Raw genomic sequence first — 26838 nt, 5'->3', positions numbered from 1 at the left:
ACTCCTGGGGAGGGTAACAATGGTCTTGAATTTCCTCCATTTGTACACAATCTGTCTGACTGTGGATTGGTGGAGTCCAAACTCTTTAGAGTTGGTTTTGTAACCTTTACCAGCCTGATGAGCATCAACAACTCTTTTTCTGAGGTCCTCAGAAATCTCCCTTGTCCGTGCCATGATACAATTCAAACATGTATTGTGAAAAGCAGACTTTGATAGATCCCTGTTCTTTAAATAACACAGGGTGCCCACTCACACCTGGATTGTCATCCCATTGACTGAAAACACCTGACTCTAATTTCACCTTCAAACTAACTGCTAATCCTAGAGGTTCATTTACTTTTGCCACTCATAAATATGTAATATTTGATCATTTTCCTCAATAAATAAATGACCAAGTATGATATTTTTGTCTCATTTGTTTAACTGGTTTCTCTTTATCTACTTTTAGGACTTGAGTGAAAATCTGGTGATGTTTTAGGTCATATTTAGGCAGAAATCTAGAAAATTCTAAAGGGTTCACAAACTTTCAACCACAATTGTAAAATCAACCACACACTCCAAACTGGGCAGCACAAGTTTAGTGGCAATGCCTCACAGCTCCAGGGTCCTGGGTTCAGAGCTCGGCCTCTTCACTTTCTGGACATTCTCTCCAGATCTCCCTCAGTTTCCTCCCAAAATTTAAAAGATGTAGGAACGGGATTAGATTAACTGTGGAGACTAACAGGCTGACCCTGTATAAGGATGAGTGGATATACAGTATAAGTGGTCCCTACAATGCCATGGCCCTCTATCCCGGGCAGCTTTCTTTATAATTTTGCTGGTTTTGGCAATGTCTTATGTACTGCAATAAGAGGGTCATCAAAATGAACAATAAAAACATGAAATTGTATTTAAAAATGCAATCAATGCAGTGCTGTATTTTTTTTAATAAAAAAATGATACAATTATTAATGTGTTTGATTACAAATAAATCACAGTTATAGCAACTGGCAACAAAAGAATTTTGCAAGGATTAAATTTACATTTTCTTTCAAATTCCAAATCCAAATAGGAATCTTTTAAACATCGCTTGAATGAGAAATGCTTTAATTCCAACAGTGAGAAAATGGTCACAAGTTATTGTGTAATATAAATCATGTTCACAAGTATTCTTAAATCGGAATGCCTAAACATAAATAGCATTCTTAATGCATAAAAATATATATCTCATTCTGTGAAATGTTAAAAATGTTGCTGGAAGCTCATTTGTTTATTGACTGCAATTTTCCAGGAGCTATAAATATAGACAAATAATCATAATATACATAATTACATACTGATCAGCCACAACACTGCTTATCTTGTGACAATGGCACCTGTCAAAGGTGGGGGACATTAGGCAGCAAGTGAACAGTCACTTGTAGAAGGTGAAAATGGGCTAGCGTAAGGATGTGAGTGACTTAGGGCCAAATTGTGGTGGCTAGATTTCTGGATCGGTGCATCTCCGGACAAATAGGTCAGTGGTTGGTACTTACCAAAAGTGGCCCAAGGAAGGACAACCAGTAACAGGATCATGGGTGCTCAAGGTTAATTGATGAGGTTTGGGAGCAAAGCGCATCAGAAGAGTGGGAGGACTTTCCAACAAAAAAGCTACTATAGCTAAATTGCTAAAAAAAGAAAATTAATGCTGGCCATGACAGAAAGTGTCAGAACACAGTGCATGCCAAAGACTGGTCAGAGTGGCCATGCTGACCCCTATCTACCTCTAGATGTGCCTACAATGGGCACATTGAGCTTCAGACCTTGACCATGGAGCAATGGAACAAGGTGGCCTGGTCTGATGAATCCCATAATCATGTGGATAGCCAGGTGCATGTGTGTTGTTAACCAGTGTAAAGTGATGGCAGCAGGATACACTATGGGAAGAAAGCAAGCCAGCATGCTCTGGGCAGTGTTCTGTTGGGAAACCTTGGGTCTCGGCATTCATGTGGATGTTAGTTTGACAGGTACCACCTACCTAAAGACTGTTGCAGACCACGTACACCCCTTTATGACAACAGTATTCCCTGATGGAAGTGGCAATTTTCAGTAGGATAATGCACCCTGCAACACTGCAGAAATTGTTCAGGAATGTTTGGGGAAAATGACAGAGAGTTCAAGGGTTTGACTTGGCTGTCAGATTCCCCAGATCTCCATCCACATGTCCGATCCATGGAGGCCTTCACTTCACAACTCACAGGACTTAAAGGATCTACTGCGATCGTCTTGGTGCCTCAATGGGTCAGAGCTGTTTTGGCAGCATGTGGGGGACCTACATAGTATTACGCAGGAGGTGTTAATGTTGTGGCTGATTGATGTAAACAGCACAGTGATTGTGGCTGTTTATCTCAGGCTTTGCAGTAAAATGGTTATGTTACTCATCTAGTGTTACCCAAATTTGAATTTCACTGCATCAAGCAATTAGCTTCAACTGCTGTAGGTTACCAAGATGTAAAGATATAAAAGCTTGTGAAGGCCAAGTTATTCATTCTATTTATAGCAAGAAGACTCAAGTAGTGAGAATTCTCATTAACAAAGCAATTTGTAACTACGGAGATAATATCAGACCCTGGAGGCTGCTGTATTATGGTGGTGGAGAAGCTATTTGAAAGCATATCACGTTATATTAGATCACTTTTACTGATTGCTTCAGAACAATTCAGACATCTAGGAGTTACAGTCACAAAGAAGCTTAAAAATTATTCTAAATGTAGAATGTTAATAAGTTGTCGTGTGTGCAGCTTTCTTTCGCTAAGAGAATTAAAGTCAGTAAAATGCATATAGTTGTAAAGCCTTCCCATATATAAGGGGTGTCCAGATCTAATTATGCAACTTTTAATGCAATGCAGGAAAACAATACAAGACAAAAGAATTGTTCGAAATATCTTGTAACAAACAAAAATGGACTTCCATTGAATTAATTCACTGATTTCACTGCCATCTATCGGCAACAAAAATAATTTTTTGTGAATTCTCTATGCAATAAACTTAATAAGTTATGATGAAAATTGCACAATTAGATGTGGACCACCCTATACTAACAAATAATTAACAAAAATTGCTTCAGCCATATGATTTCCCTTCTATAAACCAAAAGGACTGTATATATATATATAAACTATTCTATAAAGATCTAAAGTAGATGACATAACATCAGGTTTACTATTTGCTTTATAATAAACTTACTTTGAGACTGTGAAAGGAATTAGAAGGCAACAAAAATATACTGGCCTGGTTGGACTTGGAGAAGACATCTTGCATAACCTTGTCTACCTGTTCTGCTTTGTAGTACAGTGGTCAGTAACAATCAGCAAACTTTACTAGCTATCCAGTTGTGCATTACTTGTTTAAAATATGGAACCACTGTAGAAAACACTGAGATGTTGCACCCTGCTGCACAAATACAAGACAATTGTATATTTCAGACTTCTTCAACTTACAGAGTGTTTAATTTAAGGAAGCCATTAGGCAGTTTAAGTTTCCCAACGTCTAAGCCGACAGTGAAAATGCTTCATTACTAAGACACTGGAAACTTTATCAAAAAGGGAATCTGACCGACTTTTCCACCTTCCTTCAGTATCTAGACTTAAAACAATTTTAACAAAGATACTGGTAGAATTTACAGACTCTTTCTCACAGTACGCACCATGACCTTAGGCAGCAAAAGGAAAGAGATCTCACATCATACATCTTTAAAAAACAAAAAAAAAATGTCTAAAATCTATCAGGGCCAGGATCCTAAATGCAAAGGATGTCAACAAGAACTGGCCCAGCTAGGACATATATTTTGAGACTGTCAAACACACATAGACACATATTGAGAAATATGTGCTTCTTTTAAAGCCATTTATGAATGTACGATCCTTTCTAATCCCCTAATGCCATTATTTGGAATATATCAAATGGGATTAAATTATGTCATAATAAATCTATCGAGATCTTCAATAGCATATTGCTTGTGTGTCAACTAATCTGGCTCAACTTGAAGAATCTATCTAATCTATCATCTATAACTGAATTGGAAAATGTCTTATATTAGCTAAAAAAAATTTTTTGGATTTTTTTTTTTTTTACACAAGAAATGCTGCAATGCTTTTTCCATCAATTGGCAAATATTCATTAATCTTCTTCTAAAACTGTTGGTGGCCTGTGACTTTGATTCCTAAAGGGTCTCTTGTTCATAAGGTTCTTTGACTTATTGAGGTTTCGGGTGCGGATTATGTTTGTAATTCCTATTAGTATTTAGGAATGTTTGTCACTACACACTTAGCTGGCTGGAATACCACAACAGCACATCGTTGTCTGGTGATGAACTTGACAAGAGTAATAACCCCCAGGTTGGTAAGGGCTGCAACATTATCCCACTGTAATAGTTGAGGCTCCTGCAGAGAGAGGATCTTTGGAACTGTAGTCTCTGTCCCAAAACTTAACCCTGATGTGTTTCCCCTTAGGCTCGACAGGCACTAGAAGCCCTCCTGGGACTAACCTTATAAAGACCTCCATCTGCTCAGTAAGATAAGCCTGCAGTCAGGATAGAAGCCACAGCAAGGCCTCACCCAGTCGGGAGGAAGAGAAGGCCAACCGGTGGAGAAGGAGGAGTCCAGGAGGTACGAAGGAACATACTTGGGTAGTTAGCTTAAGACTGTATAGAAAGGCTCAGAGGTTTATTGTTAATTAATGTTTTTTATTTTGTAATGTTTATTATTTTAATTAAACTTTTTGTTGTATGTCAATGCTATCAGTTTGGTCCCCCTTGTTTATCTGATTTTAGTATAGTAAGCAACCATTTTTTAGGTCCAGTTTTTCTCACAATAAACATAAGCCTAAATATTTATATTTAGGAATTGGGTATTATACTGAGAATAATTCATTTTCCAAGACCATTATATGGGCATTTGTGAGTTTTTTAAACTAAGTAACTATAGTGTCCCACAATATATGTATGTTTAATTAATGTGTTTTAAGAAAGGCTCAAAGAATGGAGAATCCATATAAAATAAAAAGACATTTTATAGAAGACTGTTCTGAAAGCCTCAGTGGACATGGGAAATACAAAAATAGAAAATACACCACCATAAATTAGCCAAAGTCAAAAACTGGTTTATCCTCTGGAGGGACTATAATTTTTGCCAAAAAAAAATCACGAAAGAAGCCACACTACAAGTGAGGTCAACAAACAAGTACAAATGAGCTACTATTACACAAAAATGCAGCATCTGAGAAAAGAGGACATTTAGTCAGTTCTTACTTTAAACACTGCATGTCAAAGTGCTTCATGTGTATGATAGACACAGTGCTTGGCAGGCAAACGCACTTCTCCTTTGGGGCAGAAGCCGTCAGGCCACACATCCTTGGGCTCTGCTCATGTTCAACAAGTCATTTAGGTTATAGCACACTTGTTGGTATGGTGAGAGGGAAAACACAATAAATAAGGTGTTAGGAGGAATCAAAAAGTGTATCAAATAAAAAAGGGACACAAAAGAAAGGCATAGATACCAATTTTTACCTACTGGAAGACTAAAGAATGTCAGAGTATTAAAAATGTTCTAAATTACAAAATGATTATAAAGCATTCAGTAAAGTGAAACAATGCACTGCAGATTCATTGTAATTTTACATGCATCAAGCAGTCTGAAGCAAAATTTTAGTTAAGCCTGTGTTTGCAAAAGCATACCCTAATCTACAGAGGAATGAACCCAAAAAGGCATACTTAATGCAACAAAATTAAATGCAGAAAGACTCCTTTCAGATTTTGGTCACACGTGTCTTCAATGTTAAACACTGTGTGTTTATTAGAACTGGTAAAATATTAGTGGCACTGTGGAGTACAAATTGAACCTTAAAATTAATTTCCATTTCCTCCCACTGAATTTAAAAACATAAATTAAATGGGAGGAAAGGAATGACTAAATGGAGGTATTGTATACCTTCATAAGATAAAAAGGCACTCTCGGCAAAATTTCTATTAATAGCATTTCTATATGCAACAAACATGTAATTCCAATTAAAAAGACATTTTGGATTCAAAAGGCAAGGATGGCAATGAAACATCCCAGCTTTAGAAAACCCCCCAACTACTACACAGACAAAAGGAAGCAAAGGGTTACAACGGAATAAATGTAAACTTCCCATAAGGTAAACTTGGAGAAAAGAGTGAACGTTGTAACTGTTGTTACAAATACACTGTTAATTTTTCCTTTGCATTAGAAGGTATACAATATTAAGTTTAAAGCAGTATACAAAATGCACGCCACATGAAAAAGATCTACTGCAAGAGAACACATCTAGCTTGTGGACAATCATTAAGGGAAAATGTTAGAGAAATTAAAAGCTGGAAACTCCTAGAAGACACTTAGATCTTACCTATCATCTTTTAAAGAGGCTAAGGCTCTATGTGCAGCATGGAATAAAATAAAAATAAAAATATACACACACAAGTGAAAACAGACATAAAAATAAAGCACAAAATGGAAAACACTTTATAAGAGACAAACAGAGAAGAATATAAAAAGATGAAAATAGTCATATGTAAAATGCTTTAGGTATTTAAGAGTATGAAATTCAATTTACAAAAATATTTAACAACATAGAATGAAATTTTACAGAACATTTAATTGGCTGAAATGATGACTGATAAAAAGGCAAACACAAACACTATACATGCTTTCAACAAACAGGATGTTGTCAATGCATAGTAAGGTGTCACAATGTCAGGAACCCCTGAATCTCTCAATCTGATTACTGTCACAAAACAAAGAAAGTTCACGCTTTAGGATAAACACACCAACAGGAGGGGCAGAAAAGGACAGGGAAGCTTGGCAGCGCACGTCATTAGCACATCAACCTCGCAGCTCTGGGAACCTGAACTTGAATTCTATCCTAGTCAATGTCTAAGTGGAAACTGCATGGTTTTGCCTGGTTTTCTCCTACATCTAAAAAAATAAGTTATTCACTCTAAGTGGGCCCCAAAAAAAGAGTGTGTGTGTGTGTGTGTCCCTTAATGGAGCAGTGTCCTCCCCAGGCCGGTTCACCAAGATAGGCCCTGGCTCATGGTAAACCTGTCGCATGCACATCCATTAGCTCAGAAAACAAATGGATGGCCACATGATCGAAAAATGACCGAAAGATGAGTGCATCACAGATGAGTGAAGTTCAAATACTTTCCAGCAGTTATATGAAAATAACACATCACTGTGGATAAATTCGTGAAACAGTTACTTATATATGAAGTACAAAAGGGCAGACAGTTTTGGATACCTGTTGCCCAGTTCGAAGAAATTATTTATGAAAATGGAACATATTAACTAAATAATAATTGGAAAAAAGATGCTCATCACAACAAAAAGCACAGTTTTAGTAATACACATTATTTCTCTTTTCTAAAGAATAACCTGTGCAAACTCATTTTTTGTTAACTAGTTACAAGGCCAGATAATAAAACAGAAATATGAGAAAAGTTTTTGCACACTGATCGATTCTATCTTCATCATTTATGCATCCATAATGCATTTTCTCTTTTTCAAAATGTAAAAAAAAAAAAACTAGTTCAAAATAATTGCTGTTTTATATATAAATATATTGTCATTTTATTTAGTCAGTATTAAAATATGATTTAAGAATAAGTCTATACATATACTGTATTGTGACAACTAGGGCTAATCTGAATCTTCGTCACATCTCCATGTTCTTGTTGAGCTGGATCTGAAAGGTCTGGAATCAAATCAGCAATTTCTACAACTTCTCACATCAGGAAATATGCACAGGAGATGCAAACTGAAATCTACTGACACTGGTATGACTTTCCTTTTCTGTTATATCTGTTATGTTTTTGAGCAGAGTCCTATCAGACTATATTAACATTAATTAGCATGAGAATTTCACTTACTGAAAAAAACACAATAGTTTCACTGACATATCTAGTATTATAGCTGTCATGGTAAATGGGATCTGTATTTGATGTTGCATTTCTGAAGCCGTAGAAGTAAAGCCTTCAACCTGCTGTCATAGATAGATAGATACATTTTATCTATCTATCTAAAATGTCACAGAACCAAGTCATTTAAACTCCATGACAACAGGACAGCACCACGGCTAGCCTAGCTGTGCATGGCTCACACCACTGCTTTGAATTCTGGTGGGAAAAGCTCCTGACAGATTCTCTTCAAAGAGGTACGTTATAACCTTGAAGCATAACATTCTGAGGCTATTTTTAATATGACCATTCCGACTTGTGTGAAAATTAACAAGCCTGATCCAAAATACAGGTTCTTTTGCTCTGTCATTCTGTCTGTCAATATAAAAACAGAATATATTTAGATAATGTTTTTGTCCCAGTCATTTTCATGATTTATGTAAATGACAGTTTACTTTTGAAAAAAACTCACCTTTGCAGTGCAGTTAATGAAAGGAGTAGGTTTTGGCTTAAGTCCAATAATCTAGGAAAAAGAAAACAATTGAAGAATCATATTATTTTTAAAAGTAAGAAAAACTGCCATAAATAAATGTTCACTAAGATCTGTGCTAATTTATCATGCTGCTTAGCTCTAAAGGGAAATGCACAAAGGTGTTTCAGAAGCAAATTCAGGCCTTGGCCTAAAAAGTGAAATACCTAAAATCCAATTAAATAAATTGATTTAAGTCCTCCAAAATGTTCTAACATGGCATGATCTCAAGGATTATGTCACTGAGGAAACAAGATTTCTTGTTACAAAATAAGAACTGGTAATCTTTCTCCAAATTCCCTCAACACCACCTAATTGTCCATTCCAATTTAAGAGTCCATCAGTTTGCACACCTTCACTCCAACAGAAGGCACTGGTAACAGTTTAATAGTGCATTGTATTTAATAAAAAAACACAAAATTCCACATTCTAGTTTATTCCTTAATACATTACATACTAGATATTCTGCAATTTAAATGCTTAATTTGCTTTAAATATTTAAATGAAATATTGTTTTGAGAGAGTCAACATAGAACATGAGTCTGTGTATACATCAGGTTTCCTTGGGTTATGCATTTTTGTATTATTCCCAATATGTCCAGCACTATAATGTTTCATTAAAAATTGCAACAATTATTTTCTACACAGTATTTACACAACCCTGCTATCCATGTTAACAACATCTACTTCTGCTTGACTAATTATGAGATAATTTGCAGAATCAAGATTAAATCAGTGTGGCATGAACTCAACATCCTTGATTCACATTCTGCTCCTAGTCACTATCTGTCTGGATTTTCCTAGTTTTCTCCCCATGTCTGCCTGGCTTCTTCTTTGGGTAATCTGGCTTTATCCAGACATCCCAAACAAGTCCTATATCTACTGAATTAAATGTCATTTGTAATTTAGTCCTGCCGAGTGAACGTGTGGCTGTGTACATGACAAGGCTCTGTGATGGACTGGTGCCCCATTCAGGTTTGGGTCCTGCCTTACATTTTTATATGCAAATTATGATTAACCCTTATTGTAGTTCTATATTTGGCACGTGTTTTTTAATCGTATCAAAAGGCCTTTTACACTTTTTTTTTAATAGCTTAAAACAAAATAGAGGACTGTAACCTGATTACGTAAGTCCAAGCTCAGAAGCAACAGCAACCTTATCACGGAGTAGAACAGTGACAAATGCAGAAATGTGGCAGAATTAAAAGGAGCATTGCTAACTAAATAAGGAGGCAGAATTAAGTGTTTGACTGGCAACTTGAAGGTTTGGTGGACATATTACAAAAGGCAGTGAAAGCATCTCGGGAACTGCAGGTCTGGCATTGTGGTCAGCAATACAGGAGCACCACAGGGGACTGTACTTTCTCCGGTCCTATTCTGCCTATATACATCAGACTTCCAATACAACTCGGAGTCCTGTCACGTGCAAAAGTTCGCTGATGACACTGCTATTGTGGGCTGCATCAAGAGTGGGCAGGAGGAGTACAGGAAGCTAATCAAAAATTTTGTTAAATGGTGTGACTCAAACCACTGAAATGTACTATAAGGTCATAAAATGAATAATTCCAAATATCATATATACCCATGTCTCTGTTTTTTTGTCAGTGCAGCTTTGACATCACAGGCCTTCAGGCACATACTAATTCAGCGTAAGCAGGAACACTCAATAAAATTGAATAAAACAAAATCAAGTGACAATGAGATACAAATAAGGCAGATTCGCCAGCGTTTGTGTGTCAGTTTTTATCCATCCAGATCAGAGAATTTACAGTTCGACTGTCTCAAAACATCACTCACATCTACAGTTATTCCCAGTTTCAGATAAAAAGTAACAGCGTCAGATCCCTAGGGAGTGGTAGTATGTATCGTGATCATGACAGAGAATAAAAATGAGAAAAAAAACAGTAACTTTTACAAGTACTATAAATTTAATACAGTGGCTGTTACAGACGCAAATCAAATGGTATGTGTTTATTGTATAATATTAACAATAACAGTAACTCACTACTCAAAACAGTAAATATACGAGGCAGTCAGGTTCAAACCGGGGGGACTCTTGATTATAAGTCAGCAATTCCTACCGCTGCACCACAGAAGCTACTGTATTGTATCAACCTTGAATCTTTTGTGAAAGTGTTTATTTGATCTTTGCCCTTCAGGCTTTACACATTATATTGTTTATGTCAACATTTTGTCATTTATTACTAAAATGTGAAAAACGTTTCAGTTTTAACAATGTATTTTTTGGTTAAGTTAAATGCACTTTTTTTGTTTAAAGACTACGTGCACTTTAGTTTGTATTGTTTAATGTATTTCTTTTTTATTGTGAAGGTCACACTAATATAAAAACATCTGATTATTTTCAGATTCATATGTTTCAATGGTTGTTATTTTAATTTGATAATTATTATTTTTAATCGTGTTAATGCAGAGACATCAGGGTGACATTCACAGGTTGACAGACTTGAGCAGATGAGGTAAGACATGCACTGGAGCCTAGAACAGGATGTGCAACCACAGGTTGCAGGCATCAAAATAGTCAGGCATGAAATAATTGTGACTAATCGAAAAATAAATTGAACGATTAGTCGACTACCAAAATAATCATTAGTTGCAGTCCTACTGTGTGAAGAGATCTGAAGTGTGTTCAATTTCATTTTATACTTTTTCTTCTTTACCAGTAGTCAGTTAGATTTTTCCATTTTTAAAGGACACATTATTTGCACAATATCTCATAGAATTTTCAGTTACAGAAACAACTTTCTGTAGTTAAATGTCTCCTTACTGGATAAGTCTTTATTCCTAAGAATATACATAGCACACTGTTTTTATTGAGAGCTACAATAATTAATGCAAAGTTTTCACTGTATGCTATGCCAACATACAGAAGTAGTATCCTAACTACAGGAACCAGTTTCTAGTTACAGTAAATCCCCAGAGATGCTGCACAAATAGTCTAGCCTTTATAAACTGAAAACTAAAGAATTCCACTAAGCATACGTTAGGATATTTCTGTGTCTTGCCAGCACTTTGTGATAAAAAAATCCATGAACTTCATTTAGATTCATGTGGCCTTTGCCTAAGAAAAGGCTGGACATGCACTACACATTGACACTAAAATTCCAAGCCTCTGCTTTCTTAAAAGAGCTATTGTGATACACCCAATAAGAAATGTGGAAGTTCACAGGGAGCCAAGTTATCCTAGAAACATTAGGTGCATGGCAGCTGCCAGCTACGAATGGAATGCCAGTCCAACAGTGCAGTTTTACTTAATATTAATATCTTGAGGATATTAGAGGGACCTAGTTTACCTAAAGAAATCACACATATCCACAAGTGACAAAGGACAGGAATTTAACCCAGCCCCACTGTAATAGCTAATATTACATAAAATCAGCAAGCAGAAAACACAATGTTCACTTTCCTAATCTTTTCAAGCTCCATTCACTAGTAAAAATATGCACCTTAGGAACTGACAAATCCACGACTTGGCATTTTTCTTTAATTTTATATACAGTTGCACTGTTCAAATTGCTCTGCTGTCTAGCCTGGACTAGAATTATAATAATCACCGTTACAAACTGTTACTACGCCTTTTCAGTCTATTCTTCATCTCTCTAACGTATGGCTCAGCCTCCTCTAATAGCTACTTTGATCCTGTTACTCCTGTTGGCATTAATTGTGACATATTCAGCATCTGACCACCATATAATTCCACCAAAATCATTGATATTAAACTACACTGTGCCATCCTGTAGAATGTGAAGTGCAGGAACAGCTGACACAAAGGTCAACTTGACTTTCATTGTGACATTTTCCAACAAACATGGGCTCACAGGTGTTTATTAACCAAAAATGTGTTTTTCCCAGTCCTTTTTTGACATCTGGCACTAGTCTTAGTTTTAAGTTTCTCATAATTAATTTTACCATTTCCAACAGGTTTCCCACAGTAGAGGAACCACAAGTTGGTACAGGGCATCTCTAAAACCCATAGAAACGTGTCCCCTGAGCAGAAAGAGAAAACTAAAGGGCAGGTGACATGATTCAATAGCTGTAAATGTAATCCCTGTGTGACGATATGGTACTTTGCTTTTCCTTCAAGAGGATCAACCTTCCCTGTGAAGCAGTTTTGTTAACAAACATGTTTATTTATGGCCACACTGGTGTCATTCTTGGTGTAGGGAACTGGCACTGTATATATGTAGGCATGCACACATGCAAGTATGTATGTATTATATGAATGTAAAATGTATTGTGTTTTACTGTTAGCTGCATCATATTTATAAATGTGCACAGCACTTTGTATACTGAGAAGATTACATTAGAACAAAAAATAGCATGTATTTTCTGCACACTGATTAGCTGCATTTTGTATTTTTGCTGTATCTCCCCTTATTTTGTACAGTCCATGCCCAAACTAAAAGATATTATGAACAGAATCGATCTGTTTTATCCACTGCTAAATGTGTTAAGGAAAGATGGACTTTAGCCAGAAACACCAGTATTTCTAAGTGAAAACTGAATTAACAAACTGGTTATTAGAATATGAATGATTACTTGCAGAAATTAATTAAAAACATATTTTAAAAGACCCAAAATGGAAGCCCAGCAAGTGTTGGCAGCAATACTTACTCTGTTCATTTTGACAATTATACAAGGTCTTCCTTCAGAATAGCCAAAGGTCTGATCGGTAATCCCAGAACACTGGCCCAGCAAACTACGTTCAAATTTGCAGACTTGTTTGGGGAGTGGCTGATTATCTTGAATAAAGTAGGCTCCAGGAGTGCAGTCAATATTATTCTTTTGGTGTTCACTATTGTATTCTGAAATAAAAATACATAGTTTCTCTGTTTTTACAACAGTCAGGAAGAAAAAATGATGGTAAAAAAAAAACAATGGCTACAGTTATAAATTTACAAAATATTAATACTTGTCAATAACATAATATGGAGAAAAAGTACAAACATCAGCAGCAGGTTATTCACGGTCTCACAGTAGAAAAAAAAGCTAAGGTGGAGGCGTTTTTCTCTTATAGAGACATAAAATAATAGCTACAACATCACTTTCTTACACAGACAGTTGCATGTCTCAAGCATTTTGGCAGAAAAATCCAATACTGAAATATGATCCAGTATCACAAAAATTCCACTAGTCTCACATTTTCCATTCCTTCTTTCTAGCTTGTCAATTTCTCTCTGTCCCTCCAAGTGCCATCTCTCTTTTTTTACTCTTGTCTTCAATCTGTTGCAGCTCCTTATTGGTGAATTCTGGCTCAGATAAGGAAAGTTTAGCAACTCTGGTGAAATTTTCTTCACATATTGATGCTATAAAATGAGAGCTTCTACGTCTGAATTCTTACAAAAATTCAAATTTCACTTGTAATAAAGTATAGCGTCAGTTTTCAAATGGCAAGCAAAGTACAACTGCAACAATCATTCAGCTCCACTACAGTATACAGCCAAAGGTATGAGGACCCCGCTCCAAATAAGTGGGTTCAGATGTTTCAGTTGCTCCAGTTGTTACTAGGTGCATAAAATCGAGCAAGTAGCCATACAATCTTTATTGACAAACACTGGCAGAAGAGCGACTCGTGCCGAAGAGCTCAGTGACTTTTAGGAGCGCTGTCACTGGAGGCCACCTTTATCACACATCAGTACATGAAAATTCTGCTCTGATAGATTTGACTGTAAGTGCTACTAATGTGAAGGAGAAATGTTTAGGACCAACAATAGCTCAGCCAGACCTGAAGCACACAGCCCATAATAATCACCTATTCTCTACTGAATCACACACAACACAGTTCCAAACTTCCTCTGTACGCAACATTAGCACAAGAACTATGTGTCAGGAGCTTCAGGAAGTGAGTTTCCATGGCTAAGCAGCTGCACACAAACATAAGATGACTATGCGGAATGCCAAGCATCAGCTCAGCTGATGTAAAGCAAGTTGCTAATTTTGTGGATGTCAGATTACATGACTAGGAAAACAACATGACTCTCTGGGGGGACGACTTTCCAGCACAGTTCCATATTTTCACAGTATTGCAAGCTCGCCCCTTTTTCTGACGCCAGTAAACTACTGCCTGACTATGCTGGTGCTGCATGAATGCTTTCCATTTACAGCAAGTTCAGATGCAGTCTTAATACTTTTTTTTTTTCATTCCGTTGTGGTATATTAAACACAAAACTTCTAACAGACAAGTCTCCAAACGCGCACATCCCCTATTTACTTGTGGCTGACTTGTACGCATTGTACTTCAGGGTGAGCCTGCTCCTATGACTTAAGACAAAATCAAAGCGAGTGGCAGACTGGTTGGACTGAGTCATGCTGGGGATATCAGTCCACACTACATAAGTAACGTCTGCGACTGAAAATCACTGCAAAAAGTGTGTACTTAAATAACTTGTTTCTCATGCTCCAGCACGTCAAATCAGTGAATCCTATCAGGAGCACATGGGGGATCTCCTCACACATGTTTGGATAAAAGGGGGCAAGAGATCCCAATGAGCACACTGGTTACATACTTTTTTTTTATAGAAACGAAACACAAATCCCAGGAATATTGAATTAATTCAGGATAGGCAAATTTTTGGGATGAAGTCTGGTTCCCTAGCTATGATGTTTCCTTGAACAAAGAATTAACAAAAAAGAAAACTCAAACTGATTTTTTTTTATATTTATTTTTTATTCCATGGCAAGACAAAAACAAATCTGAATATAACACCAGCCCTTCATAATGCAGACTCACTGCTGGCAGGTAAATGTCTAGTTGCAAATGACCTTACAGCATACGTTTGGATTGTGTGAGCAAACATGAAGAAACAAATGTGAATATGGGGTGAAAATGCAAACTCCACACAAAGGCACCCAAGTTGGTAAACTAAACTGGGGTCCAAGCTCTATTGGATAGCAAAACTACTTAAATTACCACTGTGAGACCAGTAACATATGTATTTTAAGGCAAAATCTTTCATTGTCTTTTTTCAGATTTCTTGACTAGAACGCATGTTGCTATCAGCAATCACAGATAGAATCTTACACCACTTGGAGTGGCACTGAACTGATGCAGTCGCCCTTCACAGTCATAAGAGGGTACATGCCAACACTGGATCACACAGACAGACAGACACGTGCTTTATTTGTCCCCGGGGAGAAAGTTAGCTTTTGCTTATTAATAGCCATGTATGAAGGATGATTTTGTTTGTTTAATAAACATGAACAGTCATAATTTAAATGCTATAAACTATTATTAATATATGGTACATTTTATACTAAATTATGTTCATTAAAATAACAAAACTCTTTAGTTAGATATGGGCATTGCAGTAACTGCAAGGAAATAGTTTTAAAGTAAAATCATTCTCTGAGCTTTATGGAAGGCCAGTTTACCTATACTTTTAAAACACCACACAAAAAAAGCAGAAACAGTGTACTTACTACTTAGGAATGCCTCCAGGTGGTCTGTGTACTCCTTATACTCTGAAGGTGCTGACCTATTAAAAATTATTTCTGGCGCTTTTGGCCTAATTACTAATCCTGCAAGAAAAATTAGAAACAACTGTCAAATCCTTTTTTCCAGCAAGATCATTTTAAATACAAATACAATAAATACATTATACCAGTTATTCTAAAAATAATAACTGAAGGCCATTTAGTCTAGAAAAGGGAATTCTTTCAAATTTAGCCATTACTGCATCAGGTGTATGAGTATATAAAGGGTGACCATAAAAAACAAACAGTCCATCTTTTGTAGGTGTCCTTGTTGTGGCAGTGGGTTGTATAAATTCTTTTTCTTAAATGAAGGTGAGATATTCCAGCATCTCAAGAACAAGACCCCCATGGCATCAGGATTTCTCCTGTGACTACAGTATAATGCAACATACAACCTTGGAGATATCCAACATGTCATTTTTGTAAATTTTCTGGAACATAACTTTTGTTTTTCTCTGCATATCTAGAGTACAGGATAATATACAATACCACAAACATATAAAAAAAGTGCATCTTCCATCCTGCTTATGTATGAACATTCCTGTTTTTTTGTGATTTATTACATTTATTAACTACTATTTACTGTACATCCTGAATCCGTGATTTTTTTGACAAAGAGTATATTTGCATAATGTCACACAATAAGTGAACATTGGTTTACAATTTATAGCAACACTAAATACTAAAAAGACTGGAATCAACCTAATTTTAGATTCAAATATTACCTTGCACAATAATTTTATTTTTTTTTTACTTAAAGAGTTATCACAGGTACTTTTAAAAAAATTCAGCAGAGAAAAATTCAATACTAACATAAGAATGGCAATAATTAACAGGATCAAGGTTGAACGAGACGTTGTTTAGTTAAATCTTTGCTCATACAAACGTTTCACTATTTTTCCTATATCATAAATGTTCATTATCTGGTCTAATTTGGTTACTGACTCTTTTAAAAATCTAGAATATAATTTCGCAATAACAATAACAACAATCTGGACATCTTGAACAAATTAATATTCAAAATAAATACTACTTTTCCATTAAGACATTGGTGGTATATTTAAAATAAAAAAACATTTTTATTGAACATGCATGTAGACTACTGAGCCACTGATTCCCTTTAAGGCAAAATGCATAAACAGGTTATCTGACATATTTAATGACTGTTTTACCTGCTTACAATTGGCAATTTAAAACCTAATCATAATCCCTGACCACTGGAAAAAACATCGTGTCATTGGGGCATGCAAGATGTGATTTTTGGGCTATAATTTAAGCATATGTCATATACTATCACACATAATGTTTTGCCATTGAAGGGGAACAAAATATAACATGATGAAAACAATAAAGATAATTATCATAAAATAACTTTTCTTCAACAGAAATAAGACATGGTCGATACAATCTGATAGAACTCATTCCATCCATGTTTTGACAGACAATACAAAATGCCAATGATAATGAGAGCAGCACCACACCGAAACAATCATGAGGCTGGAATACAGTTAGATACATCAGGTTAGGTTGACACACATACAGCACACAGCGTAGCAGCTGTAAACAGCACATAATCTAATGTATGGGCTACAGCAGCCACACACGCCAGTACATCAGAGTGAGAGTGAGGTAAATGAGAAAGTGACAACAGAAAATATTAACGAAAACTCAAAGAAAAAAGTCAGCATTACCAAAGAAGACACCCCAAGAGACATGGCCCAAGGCTCAAAAAACATTTTCAATGTTGAAAAGAAGGGTCAGAGGAATTTGGTAGTGAGGAGATATTTTGGCTATTTAAAGTCCGACAAAGCGCACTGCAAATTGTGCTGAAAGCATGTTCCCACAAACACAGGTAATACCACTAATCTTTTGTACTGCCTGAAACACTACCATCCTTTAAAGCACATACAATACAAGACTTCATGGTCCCAGACCCAAATAAGTGATGTACTAATGGGGTTTTCTTGTGCTTTTTTTTTCCTCCCTTGGAGCATAATCTGACCACAACTGAATGAATGTCAGTTTTGTTTATACTCTCCTCTGTTTACATTTGAATGCTGCTTGAATTTATACTGAAGATATATGCAAAATGTATTTTGTAGATTTATTTGTGGGTTTGTTTCCAAACATTTAAAACAATTTGAATCTATACAAGAGAAAGGATAGAGTATAGAGGTTGCTTTTTCTGAGATTTTATTTTGTATAAATGTCTACTTTATTTATTTGGAACTGACCAAAGACCTTACTTTGCATTCTCCTGTAAAACTTGAACGCTTTAAGAGTTTAGTTTTAAATTTAATATTTTAGAATTAAGATTTTATTTATTTGGAGTTAACCAACAAATGTAGTGTGTTCTCCTCTAAAAGCTTTTGACTGGTCAGAATTTTTGTTTATTACATACCTATTTTATTTATTTGAAATACAGTTGTATAATGTTCTACAGTACATTTGTCATGTTCAACTTCTCACAGAAAATAGGTAACATTTATACCAATATTAACCTTATGATATCTTCTCACTCACATCTCACTTAGGAGCAAAAAGGAACCTTTAAGCTTGACAGAAATAGTGATTAATATTGATACTGACTGACATGAAAAAAATCATCATGATAAGATTTTTTCCCATAAAGCCCAGCTCTAGTTATAACTGGAATATTCTAGCAGATCAAAATATTGAAAATAAAACAGTATAAAGGAAGTGTCAAACTTCAAATTTTAGGACTGTAGAATTTAGAAATTATGAATAACTTTTTAAGAGGCAAAATGTCTCAAACTACAGCATCAAGCCTCCAGGTACTTACCTCTGTCTTCCCACAAGATACATAATGGATAGCTTGAGTTATCTTATATATATATATATATATATATATATATATATATATATAATAAATAAATATATATATATATATATATATATATATATATATATATATATAAATAAATAAAAGCCAAATACCACTGACGCACTCATCACGAAATCTCCCGAACCATGAGGACTTGAGACTTGAAATTTGGAATGTAGGTTACCCTTGGCCCATAGGTGCTGACTAAGAAACAGTTTTAAAAATTTCGTGATCCAAGAGCGAAATTTCTTAGTTTTTTAGACCCGTTTGTATGTCTTTCCACTTTTCATGAGAGAACTACTTAACAGATTTAGATCAGGTTTTTTTCTATAATTTGCTTGAACATTCCATTGATTTTGCAGCTTCTCTCGTCCCGGTAAGAATCATAGTTTGCTTGCAGGAGTGATATATTCGCGCTAATCCAAGACAGAGGCTGTGGGGCTGAGGGGAGGGGAAAGAGCGACATCAGGAGTAGAGACCTGGGCCAGGCCCTCCTCACTGTCCTGTTTCACTAATATGCGGGCAAAGCCGCTGGAATGACTACTTATATATATAACTACATAAAAACCCTGTACTATTATTAATATGGTTGTTGTTAAGGTTACTAATTTGATAAACAACTTTAGCTAAAACAACCTATGAGATCAGGATAAATTACAATTGCTTACTTTGCATGAAGGGTATCCTCAGTATGACTGGACAACATTAAACTAGTCTCTACTGGAACCTTCTAGATCAGGGGTGCCCACACTTTTTCGGCTTGCAAGCTACTTTTAAAATGACCAGGTCGAAATGATCTACCTACATGCAAAGAGTACGCAACACGTGTTTCTCCCTATTTTGGGCTCCACTGCACCCCTCATCGGGGATCGAACCTCGGACGTCAGACAAACGCATTTCGATTGTGACATTGTGAGAAAAAAAATCCTCTTCCAATTCCACATTCAGCCCATACCCTCCCCAAACAATTTTTAAAAAAAAATTCCTTCTATAGTCGATATAAATTGGAAGGCTAACTAGATCACAGCCTGAGTTTTTCAGTAGCTCGCGTGTTTGATCTTGCCTGCAGGATGACCAGTGTCTTAGAAGAAAACAGATCTCATACTGGCCACCCTGTATGTCAGTCAAGTGGTAAATGTCATAGGTAGGATATATGATAGACTAACGCTAAAAAAAAAAAATGTAAAATTCAAATTTTTTTTGAATGCAACGTGATCTACCTGCACTACCTTTGCGATCTACCACGACGCATTGGGCACCCCTGGTTCTAGATCATCTACCTCTGAACAAATGTTTTTCTAGTTTATAATTTTATATTACAGGGCCACATATCTACTTAATTTAGTTACGATTTAGGGATAAAACAAATATTTCCCAAACTCAGTCACAAAGTGTAATAAGGTTAACTTTAAAATTTGCCCATAAGTTAGGAGCTACCTATTATTCTCCAAAAATAAAAATGCTTTCTGTTACAAATACCTACACATCTCAGAGTGATTAGTGAAATATTTTCTGCAATAATCAAATTGAGAACTAAGTTGTATCTTTTTCCCCCACATCATTGGTGAAAATCGATTTTTGTCATAGATGTCAGGGAAGAGCTTGAAAAGCACAGACTACATTTAGGGCAAAGACAACATATTTATTGAAAACCATGAAGACAACGTTGTGTGAAATGGGGCAAGAAATCTATGACTGTGCAAATAAGTCACCAAAAAAATGTGAGATTTGGCAAAATGACTTTGCTATAATTATGTGTGTAGTATGCTCAACTGCAATGAATTCAAAGTGACACACTGTAAATGTTTTTTTTTCAGATGTTCCAATTTTTCAGTTAAAACGTTTTCAGTTCATAAGTAATGATACCTATATATTTTTGTTTGCTTACTTTATCATATCATTTAGATTGCTCTGAAATTTCAAATAATGGCAGTTTTATTGTTTCAAGTTAGAACTTACCTTGCTTCATATTAAGGCAACTTTGTTTAAATCATGGCTGTGCCATTTTTGCACAGTGAGACATTCACATGTAACGCACTAAAACCTCCCTCTTATGAGCACATCCTAAAGGGGGCCTTGAAAGAACAATCAGCAACGTTTTACAGCTTACACCAGTAAGATGCGTAGGCGTCGTAAAATCATGGACAAGGATGTTTCTTATAGAAAGTATGCTTTCAGTAATGAATGAAGTTCAACATCTAGTATGTCACAAAAACTTCAAAAGAGATAAGAATAAGGAAATGTAATGGATAGTGTTGCCTAGCACTTATTAATTTACAACAGAGAAACACCCATATAATACCATTCTAGAGCTAATCCAACTTATAGAAGGCTGACTATTTTACTTTCAAAAATGAGATGTCTTGCACATTCATACAATACAGTATATGTTTCTCAGTTGGCAACCTTAAAGCAAAAATGTTGGTATAATAAATATCTAAGGCCTTTTAAGCATGGGGGATGTTAATAATAAAAGATAATTTTCACAAACAAAAAAATCTTAATACAAAAAGAGGTTTGAAAACTGCTGGCATTTAATGCAGGGGGTGATTAATCTTAGGCATGCACAGTACAGTATAATCAAATTCACAGAAACAGCATTTTGTATGCTTTCAGGTTCTGCATTTAATTAACACTGGAGTGTGCCTAAATTAAAATGTGGGCAATTTATACTATCAATCCAAAAGATCATTGTAAGCAAACAGTATAAAGAATCAACAGGTTCAGAAAACTGCGACACTCCTGAGCCAGTCACTGACTTCATTACTTCTTTATTTGCTTCTAGCCAGATATTAACTGTCTTCAAAATGCTGTTACTGACTTTGACAATTGCTTGTTGAAATCGTTGCTTCTTATAACATGTAAACCCATTACTGAGATTTTCTGACACTGTTCAAATATTATGTTACACAACTCTTGGCAAGTTTTCATTCTCATGAACTCTTTTCAGATGTCTATTCCTAATTCAGATTATAGACCGATCTGTTCTCTCTGGCTTTTTAATTATAGTCCTTTCATTTACATTCACTAACATGGTACAATGCTATACACCGTACCACAATTCTTCAGTTTATCTTGATTTATTGTTCTCTTTTATTAGACTGAAGGCACATCTCTGCAGACAACAATGTGTCAATCTAGTTCATCAAACATAAAAAACTATTTTCTAAATTCATCCCACATGGAATACTTTTTATTTTTCCATATTTTGTATATAGAGGAAATATTTCTTTCATAAAAAATTGACATATTTGAATACACTTCCAATTTTTTGAGCATTTTCGCATTTATGCCTGTGTGTGTGTCTGTCTTTAGCAAGAATATTCAGGATTTTTTTTTTCAAGAATTAATTGATTTATAAATTTTGGGGACAACATACACTTGTCAGTTTTAAATGAGTGTGCCGTAATTCACTGCTGTACTGAAACCCAATAGCATTACATCTACAATGCATTATCAGATACAGTATGTCAGATAAGCCACTTGTTAGGTCAGACTGCAGTGACTACCACATTGGAAGCACTAACAAGGAAAAATGTGATGTCTGACAGTCTTAGGAAATAACACAGATGGTGTTCACAGTGATACAAGACACGTTACCAATCAGTGTAGTTGATGTAATAAGGCTTTCAACAGCTAATCAGTTATATTAAACAGGGGTGCCAGAACCCTTTTAGAGCCACTGCCACAAGTCATAAACAAAACCATTTTAACACGAAGACACAAGGGCTGAAAAACAACCGAGAGCCAATAAACACTCATAACTCACTGACTTTTTTTTTATTGTGCTAGCAACCAGAAATTAAATTACAGTAACATGTTACAACACAGTACAAGTCAGATGAAATTAGTGCTACCACAGGCACAAAGCTTTCCAGTCAAATGTATAGCTGACAGTTATCTAGGGAAATTAACTACTGCCATTAGACATAGGAACTTGGTGGCAAGCTGGCTGAATCTGTTCAGGATGTTCAGCAAACTTTATAGTCACTAGCTCACCAACTCCAGGCCTAGGTAGCATGTTTTAATTGTAGACTACAAGTTGCAGTAAGTGAAAGATGTAAGATATATCTTAATATTTGTGTCATCAGGTTAGAATGGCTATTCTCAGCTGCCAACCCAACAGTTAATCCACTCCGCAGATGATGAACTCCCAAGCATATCAAAGTGCTCCTATTCAAAAACAAACATGTATAAAATGCTCTTCAGTAATGTGAAGAGTCAGTTTATATATATATATATATATATATATATATATATATATATATATATATATATATATAAAAAGATTTGTGTTTATCTAAAGAATAAATTAAATCTTTTCTGGGAAATCATGTGTTATACATCTATCCATCTTCCAAACATGCTTTATCTTAAACAGTGTCCTGGGGAAGCTAGAGCCCATCCCAGCAAGCACAGGACGCAAAGCAGGAACAAGGGCACCAGTCCATTGCACAGTGAACACACAAACGGCAATTTAGCATTGCCAATCTATCTAACCTACACGTCTTTGGATTATGGGAGGAAACCAGAGGACCCGAAGGAAACCTAAGCGGACATGGGGACAATATGCAAACTTCACACTGAGAGGACATGGAAGGTAAACTCTGGTCTCCTTCTTACGAGGCAGTACTGCTACCACTGAACCACCATGCTGTCCACATGTTGTGTTCTCTCCTGTGTTATTAATGGATTCCCTAAATTCTTATCTTTAACTGGAAGACCTTCCTTGCAGCACACATGAAGATTTTTGCCTGTCATGACAGAAGCAAACAAAGCTTTAGCAGGAAACCGAGGTACAGCCTGAGGTTTCTTGGTTCATCTCTCCTTCTCATTGATTACATCAGCCTGAGAATGCTAAATTCACTGTAAGGTGCTCCTGTAAGCGGGATTTGGAAAGGCACCCTAATTTGTTTTGTGCTGGAATACTTGATTTCATTATGACAAAGTCTGCAAACTGCATGCGTCATAATATGCTTTTACTTCACAGTAACAATTGTTGCATTTACACGAACACACATAGCCAGATTAAGGTGAATAAACCGGTTAAGGCAGAAACCTGTTTTCTTAATAGTTTCCATTTACATGCGCATGTAATCTTCTGGAGTTTTTCTTTGGCAAAACACTCTGATGTTATTAAACTGTGCAAAAAAAGACTTCAATGTCATCCAAAAATAAACATGATGTCTGTGATGATTTTCTTATGTTTTATATATTTAGTCAAACTTGACGCTTTATTTATAGGTTTTTGTTACCGGAACGTACATAGCACACTCTTTTTCGCTTGGCTGTGCGACTGACCTTTACACCCAGTGCTGCTGGAGTAATAGTAACGCAGGTATTTTTACGTCAGTAAGTATTGCATTAGGCTACTAATTGCTTTAAACAGTAATCTGCCTACTTAACACATGTTACTTTCAACGTGTTACACTACTATACTCAGGACTGCATTGCTGAGGTCAGCACTATACGTTCAGTTCATCAATATAAATTTACTGGTTCTAAAATAGTGAGACAGATTATTTCAGACAGGAGAAGGAAGAATGCAATTGCCTGAACATTTGATTCTGGAAATGTGTTTTGTTGAAGCTTCTGCCTGTGTCTACTAAAAGCATGTATGAACCAAATAAATGTGCAGGCTAACAGAGTGCAATGGACATGTGCACACTACAAAATCCTTAACAGTAGCCCTATTAAGAGTTTACATGGCTACACAGTCAGTTTATTTACAAAGAAATCCACCTCTGTCAATCATGTTTCTCATAGGCCAATAACCTGACTTATCTAATTGGAATAAGGGTTTACAAGGCATTTTAGAAATCGGGATTCTGTGAATCACATGTAAATGCAATAATGATGAAAACCAAAATGAACCTTTATGCTCAAAATTAGTACATTGTGATATCACCATAATAATATTACATATTAAAAAACTTATTTTATTCAGAAAACTTATTAAAAATAAGACTGATCCATAAATGAACAAGGTTTTGATACAGGAAAATCTGCAACACTTTTTATGGAAGATCTACCTACATATTTAGAAATCTACAGCCATTAAGGATTCACCAAGCCGCTTGAGTTAACATGCCTGGTCTCAAATTAAGTTAATGTTTATAATGAAAAAGAAAACACATGAAAGGTAACATAGTCCTACTTCATTAAATAACAATTCTCTACAATTATGTTTACTGTTATTTTATTATCCTTAACCTCTGAGGTTACAGTAACTAACTGCCATAAAGTATTTGTAACATGCTATGATGATTAATGTACATTTATAGCACTTAGTATGTCTTTGTTTTAGACCAGGTTAGGGATGTTAAAAAGGAAAAGTGTTTACATCATACTTCTTGATGGATGGGCTGAAGATAAAAATTTCTGGAAAAAATCTTTTAATTTTCCTAAATAGATGCTGACAGTGTTATTTCCCTAGATAAAATATGTTGTCAAAGAGAAGGCAGTAGCAGTTATGTTTATGTTTGTTTATATTATCTTCTCAAGATGTGTCCTTCATAAAAATGTTAACAGCCTATCTGGTATATTTAACATTATATGGTTGCATTCTTTATCTCTCTCTCAGCCAATCACTAAAGTTAAAGTCAGCCACACAGCTGAGTGGCTAGTGCTCCTGTGCTATAATCACTTACTTTTTTGGCTGCACAATAACTTTTGTAATTTTCTTGTATGGATGCATGGCACGTAGACATTATTCCAGAGATAGGTACGCCCATGCCCCTTTTTTTCATTTGAGCACCTGTCCCTGAAAAACACTCTGTACATCCCTGTTAAAGGCTACATACAGTAGGAGATTGGTAAAATTAATGGCCGATATGTTCAAGTTGAATAGTGAGTCCAATCGGGCAAGATATTTAATAAATAAAGTAGCAGAGATATGTTGCCGGTTCGAATCCCATAAATGCCAAAAGGGACTCTGCTCTGTTGGGCCCTTGAGCAAGGCCCTTAATCTGCAATTGCTGATAGCTTTGAATAGTGATAAAAGAGCTATATAAATGCAAAGAATTATTATTATTATTATGTAAATGTTTCCTTTAGGGGCTTAACTGTCAGATTCCTATCAAGGGTTAACAAATTCTTTACCAAAAGCTAACAAGAATCATAACTGAAAATTAAAACTAGAATTGTTTTTCTAATCAGATATTTAAAGTTACTGGAACACTGATATCTTACAGGATCTTCTCTATAAAGTTCAAACACTTGCTTAATGCAAGATCACAATGTGCTTAGAGCGACAGAGGCTCACAGCAAGCAGACACATAAAATGGTGACCATGAATAACAAACAAAATTAGTACACTGTGATATCACCATAATATTACATATTAAAAAACGTATTTTATTCTGAAAACTAAATAAAAATAAGACTGATCCATAATGTGATTAGTACAGTAATTATGATTTTGAAACTTTTTTTGTTTTAATTTTGCCAAGATCCTGGGAGCACAATAGGATGGACTAAATGTCTTACTAGACCTAGGGTGTCAAACTTAAAGCCCACTAGCCAGATCCAGCCTTTGGACCTTTTTATAGGGGCCTTTAATCAATAGTTATGCAGCCCATTACGATTGTTAGCTTTCTAAAAGATGCCCTTTAACATGATTTTTATAGATTATACACTTATATTATTTAGCCAGATTACATTTTTAACTTTCATTATGATGTGTCTCCATTTTCCACTAGTGGTTACCTGTGTAGTACAGCGCACTGCAGCTACTTTTACCTGTAGTTAAAATGGAAACTTTTATACTTCCCATCTTTGAAGGTGACTCTCAGTGTGCCTCCTAGGCCCTTTTTCCTCCTTGTGAGTCACAGACTTGCACTTCCCCAAAGACAAACTGACCAATTATTTGCCCGTAGGGACTGGATACACACACAGACGTTACCATCTTCTTATATATTTGATGCTGCTCTCTCTTTAAACTAGACAATTTCTTTTTTTTTTCTTTGGTTCAAACATTTTACTTTTTAACAGCCACTCTTCAGGTTCTTCCACTAAACCCGTGGTAAGAGGTTTCTAAGTCTG

General features: G+C 35.6%; 1 protein-coding gene across 1 annotated transcript in view; it reads right to left on the bottom strand.

Moving 5' to 3' along the window:
- Window positions 1-26838, bottom strand: part of atp1b3a (ATPase Na+/K+ transporting subunit beta 3a) — a 78567-nt gene that overhangs the window by 12550 nt on the left and 39179 nt on the right. The window contains exons 3-5 of the mRNA XM_039760265.1: window positions 15897-15995; window positions 13092-13282; window positions 8403-8453 (exon numbers count right to left, since the gene is read on the bottom strand). Coding sequence (XP_039616199.1) covers window positions 8403-8453; window positions 13092-13282; window positions 15897-15995 — 341 coding nt within the window. The remainder of the gene's footprint in view (window positions 1-8402; window positions 8454-13091; window positions 13283-15896; window positions 15996-26838) is intronic.

Source organism: Polypterus senegalus, chromosome 1 (assembly GCF_016835505.1).
Source record: "Polypterus senegalus isolate Bchr_013 chromosome 1, ASM1683550v1, whole genome shotgun sequence".
Lineage (NCBI taxonomy): Eukaryota > Metazoa > Chordata > Cladistia > Polypteriformes > Polypteridae > Polypterus > Polypterus senegalus.
Note: the sequence above shows the minus strand (reverse complement) of the source record. Positions and strands in the feature narration are given on the sequence as shown.